Raw genomic sequence first — 8,341 nt, forward strand, 5'->3', positions numbered from 1 at the left:
ACCGCCAGCCTTGGCAGGGCCTTTCCTCTGATGCGTTAGAAGTGCTTGTGCCATGTTCATGGCAAGCATCTAAGCTGTAAATTGTGCATGTCGCTAAGTAGAATGCCCATGATGTACTTCCCTGTTCTGCCCCCCAAGTATGACCTACTAAAGCTTAGCATGTTCTAAATGCTAAGAATCCCATAGGAATAAAATGCTAATTCTGTTAGTGTGTTAAGGTTTAGTAAGCAATATGCATGCTGTGTTTATAGAATAGTGCCTAGCACTTGTGTGCATATTTGCTGGTTAAGAGTGCCAATCCTGTGCTTAAGTGCTAGTATTCTGTAAATATTAGTGCACAAATGATACCTTGGTTTAGGCATGCCTTATAGAACAGCCTTTCACATTTCTGTTAATACCCTTTGTAGTTGTCAATGCTTTTTCTTCCCTTACGTTGTAAACTGCTCTGTTGCCCCATGTGAAGGGCTGTATGTCAAGAAACATAAAAGGGAAATGGCGAAAAGAAAATAGATTTGATATCTGAAGACAGATGTCGCGCTATGAACATAAAGCAGTCCTTGCTCAGTCAGTACCAAATCACCTTAAAATAAAAACCATAAGAGTACTTGTTCAGAAGTACCTTACAATATAGTAAAGGGATGAGAATCAACATTTTAAAGTATAGCTAAAAAATAAATATCTTTATTTATATATTGGCTTTAACTTTTTTAACCTAAGTAGGTGGACTGCTGACTGAGAAATATATCAAGAGAATGCCGTGTTAAAAAAAAATCCTCTAAAACAGAGGCTGTTACCAGCTGTGAAAGTTTGTTAGAGGGTGATGAAACTCAACAGAAAAAAAAAAATTACCTCAAATGTCATAATTTCCTGACCTTGGAACCATTTTGATAGACACTGTCAGCACAACTATTGTACGGTAAACCACAAATGCTACTTCATCCAGCTTGGCTCTATCATCTATTTTTCCACAACCCAAATTCTGGCCCCCTATAGGATTGCCTAGTTCATCTAGTTCAGGGGTTCTCAACTCAGATTTTCAGGTTACCCACAATGAATGAGTATGCATGAAATAAATTTGCATGTGCGTCCTCTCTCATGTATGTTTATTGTGGATATTCTGAAAACCTAATAGACTGTGTCCCAGGGACTGGATTGAGAACCTTATATGTAATGGTAGGGCCAGCCCTGCCTGACATCATAGATAGAAGATCTGAGATGTAGAGTTATCACTGTTTTACAATGACTGAAACTCCCCACCCCCTTTTAACCCCTCCCCCCTTTACAGCATTGACTAATTCAGTGAGCCAAATAGAGAATGACACGGTGACAAAATTCATCACTGTTCCCGTCCCCGCGGATAACCGCGGGAAATAATCCCATGTCATTTTCTAGTGTCTATCTCAACCTCAGTCCTTCTACACCAGCACTCTTCAAAGCAAAGCTTGCGGGTCAGTGGTTGTGACCATTCATACTCTGATTCTTCCCTCTCTCCTTAAAGAATGACATGAAGATGGTTTCCCGCAGTTATCCGCGGGGACGGGAACGGTGATGAATTTTGTCACCGTGTCATTCTCTAGAGCCAAAGGCTTGGTCAGGAATCTGCTGAGTTCACCACAGCCATTTCCACCAAGTGCAGTGGTTTTCAACTCGGGGACTTCCTGGCTAGTTGGGTTTTTAAGACACCCACAATAAATATGGAGGAAGTGCTAATACATGCATGCTAATACATCTCATGCTAATAATGATACATCTCATGCATATTCATTGTGGAGGATATCATGAAACCCAACTGGCCAGGTGTTCCCTGAGGAGTGAATTAAAAACCACTGGTTTAGTAGACATTATTTTTCTGTGTTTATGATAACATACTTAGAAGGGGTTGCAGAAATCTTCATAGCCTTATACGTTTTTCATATTCTGCAGTCTGAAAATTTTCAAAATTAATTAAACTCTATAACAGTGTTTCCCAAGTCGTTTCCGGAGTATCCCCATTTTGATGTTAACCACAGAAAGGGAGTAAATCAAATCCAGTCCTTTTCCTTGTTGAAGCAGTTTTTGGAAATGGAGATAATTTTGATTTGTTTGGATATAGGGTGTGAAGATTTAAGCAAACAAGACATTTGGCTATAATTCTTAATATTTATTTCACTGTTTCATGTGGAAAGGGTAGAGTACACTGTGTAGATCAGTGAAAGAAACGCATACTTTCATGCATTTCGAATTGTATTTTTTAAACAGCAGGATATAAGGGATGAAGAATTTTGCAAGGCACTGTATGTTAACAATAGGATATCACAATAAGTAGACAAAAGAGGTTAAATTCTGTTCCTTTTTTTCTTGTCCCCTTGCAGGAAGCATCCTTTTTGCAGTCCTGTTTGCACTTGTGGCAATTTGTGTTTCCAGCTGTTGGCCTACCCAAACCATTGACGTGCCTAAAAAAACAGCTCCAGAAATCTTCCTGACTGAATTTGACCAGCTAGTGAGTCACTTTCCCAGGCAAAACAAACACCTCTGGCAGAGGGCACGCAAAATCCTTCATAGACATTTGAATGCCTCCTACCATGCAGAGCCCGCCACGCTTATATTCACAGCTGCACAGGAAGGAGAAGAAACCCTGAAATGTCTAAGCAGTATGATTGCCGAGGCCTACTCCTCTGTCCTGAATGCCATCACTGTCACTATTGATGGGGCTGGTAAAGCTGCAATGGACAGTGACCTTGCAAAGCTTGAGATGGATCAAGCACTGAGCTCTGGCTTCCAAGGAGGTGGGAAGGCAGCAGTGGTTCATCGCTTTGAGGAACTACCTGCAGGTTCTCTCCTGATCTTCTACAAATATTGCGACCATGAAAATGCAGCATTCAAGGATATAGCACTGTTGCTGACTGTACTATTAGAAGATAAGAAGTTGGATCCTAATCTTGGCATCCGGGAGGTAGAGGAAAAAGTGCGGGACTTCCTGTGGGCCAAGTTTACCACTTCCAACATTCCAAGTTCCTACAACCGCATGGACACAGACAAATTAAGTGGGCTGTGGAGCCGTATCTCCCATGTAGTACTGCCTGTCCAGCCTGTAGAAATGATAGAAAACAGTGGTTGCTCCTTGAAAGAAAAAAGAAAATCAAAACAAGGTTAGATAATAGATATATTTTTCAGCAGGCTACCCAACTTACATTTATGGAAGTCCTTGTTTGCTTCATTGAGAAGCTTGCATTAGTATGAGGAAAATCAGGGTTGGATTATAGAGGTAAAATGAGGTCAACCTCTAAGCACTCTGCAGGTATCTAGAAACCCCTGGAGCTAAGGAAAACATTTGAGGAGAAAATGCAGAGGACTCTGAAACCAAATGATTCCTTCACCCCACCCCCAGAGAGTAAAGACCTACCTAGTAAGGAGGAATGGACTAAAAAAAAACCTCTTTGAAGGCAAGTGTTGCTGAACTAAAAACAAATTCCAGTAGCCTTGGACTTTAGGACAACACTGACATTTATTACTTGTATTTATCGATCTGAAATGAAAGCAATCTTGGAAGCCAAGGGCCAGGGATTTGCACAGGATTGAAATACTTCAGAAACTTGATTTACTAATCATAGATTGTAGATGAAGTTGCACATTTTAATGTTTTCTTTTACTGATAGTTTACAGTGATTGAAAATTATTTTTCTTATTTTTTTCCCCCCCCCATTTCAACCAATCATAACTGAGAGGGAATTGAATTCTTGTTTAGGTTTTTAGGAGTTTTAACATGAAATTATGTGGACATACTGTACATACATCTGTGCCTTAAGAGCTCTGGCTTGCTTTGCCCTCTCAACATTGGCACATTTGCACACGTTCATGCTGAATATATTGTTCTAATTTTAAATTCTTAGGCCACAAAAAATCGCTGTGGTTGCTAACTGAATAACTGCTTTTTGCACTGTTCTGTTCAGGTCAGAGACTCTTCGGCAGTATTGTGTATAAGTGCCTTTCCACTGGTTAGTGTCTAACCATTTGCACAGTAAGGCCAGTGAGATCAACACTAAGCAGGAAAATAGCATGGCTGACCCTTTGATGGAAGAGCTCCAAAGAAGACTTCTGCTTTTTAGCAAGGATTTTCTTATTTTATATCTATGAGAAAGAAATAGTGTGGTACTAGTCACTCTAAGCCATCATTGATCTCTTGTTGGGATTCACAGGAGGTATTTTACCAATGACAATGAGGTTAATCTTACCAAAGGAGGACTAAAGATACCATATATTTTTGCAGGTATTTTGATTAAATTTAGTAGAGGCTTTAGAATTCAACCTGCCTTAATCTTCTGTTTAAACATATATGCTATTGGCAATATTGCTCCTCGATTTTATTTTTTTTAATTAATTTTTTTTTGTTCCTGAATTTTAGTGGATTAAAGAAATTCAAAATTGAAGATGAAAGAGAGCAACAAGTATATGTAAACCGCCTTAGTTGTACCAACAGAAAAGCAGTACTGTATATCAAATCCATGACCCCTTACCCCCTTCTCATATCCACCCAAAGGAAAGATTTCTATTTAGCAGGGATCAATCAAGATTTTAATTTCAGAGTCTCTTGTAAGCTAAAGAGGCATGCCTGGACTGCAAGTTAGGACTGCAACCGTTTGCAGTTTGTAATAGATACGAAAATTAAGTCTGCATATTTTTTTTATTCTTTCTATGTGTTGCTCTCACACAAGACCCCCTTTGAAACAGGGCTTATGAACAATGATCTTATTTTGTTTTAATCTGTTGTTTCAAGTTTATAAAAAAAATTTTAAACCACTTAATCAGATTTCTAAGCGGTGTACAATATAAAATTTACATAAAACCATATTAAAAATTGGGATACTAGATAAAATCTAAAACACTTAATAAGACATATAGACCAACTTCAAACAATAGGAAAAAAGGGGAAGAACTACAATTATAAAATAAAAGTGAAACAAAAATGGAAAACACAGTGGGTTAGGGTAAAAAGTAATAATTTTAAGTTGTACTCTTTATAGGGTCTTCTGTTTGGAAACAACATCTGTCATGATGCAGAAATCCCTCTGAACTCCAAGAATACAAAGCCAGTGCCCTACTAAGCGGTGAATTGCTGCTACTTGCTGTGTCTTAAGGTTTTCACCGGCTTATTCTCCTAAACCAGAGGTTCTTAAATCAGTGGTACCTGTATCTCCAAGGAGTGCTGGAAGAGGTCAAACAGGGTGCATTGAGGACAGTGGCGTAGTAAGGGTGAATAGTGTCCCTCCCCCACCCTCTTCCCCACCCCACCCCTGCCACACTTGTGCCCTCATCCCTTTTCCTGTACCTTTTAAATTTCTCTGGCTTGAGCAGCATGCTGCCCACGTCGATGTTGGCTCTCTTTGATGTTACTTCTTAGGCGCAGGGCGCGGAAGTGACATCAGACCACCAAAAAGCAAGTGAGCGGAGGGGGGGGAGTGGAGGAGGGTTGCCGCCACACCCTTAGGAAGACAACGCCCAGGGCTGATGTACTGTGTCCCTTCCCCACTTTTTCTTGTTTTTTGCATTGTTATACATGGGGTTGTGTTTTCCTTTTTGTTGTGGAATGCATCACTGATGATGTCATCGGTGACACAGCAGAGGGAAGGCCACAAAGCAACCTGTTCAGAGCGCCGCTGCTTTAGGAGACCTCGGAGCGGAGGTATGTCAGGTCTCACTGGGGTAGGGTCCGTTGAGTTGACGAGTCCAATTTTTTGGGCAAATCAGGCAGCACTAGTGTCATGGATGGAGTCGAGGAGTGTTGGGGACATTCGGGGGAAGGCCTTCGGGAGTCGATCTTAACTAGTGCTTATTTTGGGGGCAGGGCTTATATTAGGGGCATCTTTAAAAATCATGCTAGGGCATATTTTCAGGATAGGTCTTATTTTCGGTGAAACACGGTAGTAGTGCAATTGTGTATGTTATATTATGTTAATCAGGTTTTCTATTTCGCCTTTACCTATTCAGTTTTAAGGTCAGATTACATTACAAGAGGTTGGGTCAGTTACCCAGGAAGTTACAATGGACAGATTGACACGGACATTCAGTAGGGTTGCTAGTACAGGTAGATCAGTATAACAATTATATTGGAGAGAGTGTTGTGCAGTGGTTAAAGTACAACCTCAGCACCCTGAGGTTGTGGGTTGAAACCCACGTTGCTCCTTGTGACCCTGGGCAAGTCACTTAATCTCTCCATTGCCCCAGGTACATTAGATAGATTGTGAGCCCGCCAGGACAGACAAGGAAAAATGCTTCAATACCAGAATAAATTCATGTAAACTGTTATGAGCTCCCTGGGAAAATTGAACAAATAAATATTAATACAGTTAGGTCATAGTTTTAACTATATAGTTAGAAGTAGGTCATTGTTGGTCTTTGTTTTGTCCCAGGCATTGCTTTAGACAATTTAGAAATTTGCTTTTACAAATTGTGTACCACTGTAATTTTGGCAACATGTTAGCACTGTTAGCAGCGAACAGAAACATATGCAGTCATTAGTGATTTAGGAAGGGCATGTGAGGTTTTCATTGATAAAGGGGTACAGGAACCAAAAGAGGTTAAGAACCCCTGTCCTAAACCATTCTGTAGCCCACCAGAGACACTTTTGGCTTAAACAGCTTTTTAAAGCTCTGAGCACACTAGGTAAGGTGTGCACCATGCTATTATTGCAGGGCTGTGTACCTAGCGGACCTGAATGTAACTCACCTGGAGCTGCTGTTACTTAAAGCTGGGATGTTTTTGCTTTAAGGTACTATCTGGTTTAGTCCCTAAATATATAACTGACCTCTTCTCCTTCTCAACCAATAGACATAAGAGAAGCGCACACCTGAAGTTCGTCTCCCCACCGGTTAGAGGATGTAAATTTAAAAACACCATCAACACCTCCTCTCTTATCAAGCAGCATTATGGGGCAAAGACCTGGAAAAACTAATTATGCACGCAAATAACTATGGTGAATTTAGAAACCGCATAGAACTTCACAGTACTGTGGTATATAAACTGTTATTATTATTATTAAAAAAGATGTGAGCTAAATTTAAAAAATAAAACAATATTTATAAGGTATATTCTCAATGGGCTACTAAACTTTTGTCCTGCCCTCTGTATACATGTCAGAAGCTAAAGATCAGGGAGCAAAACATTTGAGATCAAAGTACTCATGGCAAATGTTTATTTTTGTCGATAGAATTTTTTGAAAGCACAAGTCCCAAACACAGAACAAGTATAACATGCCTTCATTGAGAGAGGTTCAGCCTCTCCTATTCTATTTTGGCCTTTTAACTGTTGTACTGTCACTTTTATAACCTGCTCAGAGGAGAAGGTGCATGGGTTCCCTTTAGGTTTTTAAAGTGGTAGATAGCATGGCAGACAGTTCTTTCATTTCAGTTTTTCAGGCATTTGGTGGATAACTGCTAGGTACTGCACAGTTTAAAAAAGAAGAAAGATCTCATGAAAAACAATGTGGTGTCAGACTCTATGGGGGAAATTCTTGAAACCGTGCACCCTACCGCCAGCTAACCAACCAATCTGGCAGTACGTTTTCTAAAAAAATATGAGGGTGCTGAATGGCGCCTTCATTTATGGCGCCAGTGTCGCGCTTACAGAAGCTGATTCATGATTGACATGCTATTGGAGGCCACTTTTTAGGCGGCCACCAATTATAGAATTCTCCCTTTGGGCCTGTAAACAGCGCCTAGCTTGTCAATGAACCACTAGGTGCCCTTTATAGAATCACACCAAGCAGCGCCTAAATGGACTAGTCGCTAGGCATCCTAGAGGTTTGACCTAGTCTAATTTCCCAGCATCTACCTTAGACCCTCCCATAACCATGCCTAAGTCAACCACACCTATTCTCCGCCCCTAACCATGCCTACTTTTCAGGTAGACATCAGAGAGCACCTCTGCATAGACACTACATGTAACCTAAATTAATCATTAAAATAATGTTTTTTAATTATTTCTTAATGGCTTGGTCATAGGGTTGCCAGATTTTACATTTGTAAAATCCGGACCCCCTAGACCTGCTCCTAGGCCCACCCATCCCCGCCCCTTTATGCCCCAGTCCTGGTCCTAGCCCCGGCCCGCTGCTTTCTCTGGTTGGGCAGGCCCTCTAGTCCGACACAATTTCAGGGAAGCTTTTTAAAATCCAGACAAAGTGCCAGGTTTTGAAAAGCCATCCGGACCCCCGGACATGTCCTCAGAAGGAGGGCTAGTCCGGAGAAATCCGGACCTCTGGTAATCCTACTTGGTCAGTTACCACACCATTTAAACCAATTGAAAACAAGTTGCATGTGGAACTAAGTTAGGCATCTGTGATTAGGGTACATAACCTAGGTGTCATTTA

The 8,341-nt window shown here is 40.7% G+C and overlaps 1 protein-coding gene across 3 annotated transcripts in view; it reads left to right on the top strand.

The window, feature by feature from the left end:
• Positions 1-6,848, top strand: part of LOC117346665 (torsin-1A-interacting protein 2-like) — a 44,597-nt gene extending 37,749 nt beyond the window's left edge. For all 3 annotated transcript variants that reach the window (XM_033916603.1, XM_033916601.1, XM_033916602.1), the window contains exon 3: positions 2,352-6,848. In XM_033916603.1, coding sequence (XP_033772494.1) covers positions 2,352-3,133 — 782 coding nt within the window. In that variant the 3' untranslated portion in view covers positions 3,134-6,848. The remainder of the gene's footprint in view (positions 1-2,351) is intronic.
• The last annotated feature ends 1,493 nt before the right edge of the window (positions 6,849-8,341 follow it).

The sequence above is a fragment of the Geotrypetes seraphini genome, chromosome 12 (assembly GCF_902459505.1).
Source record: "Geotrypetes seraphini chromosome 12, aGeoSer1.1, whole genome shotgun sequence".
NCBI lineage: Eukaryota > Metazoa > Chordata > Amphibia > Gymnophiona > Dermophiidae > Geotrypetes > Geotrypetes seraphini.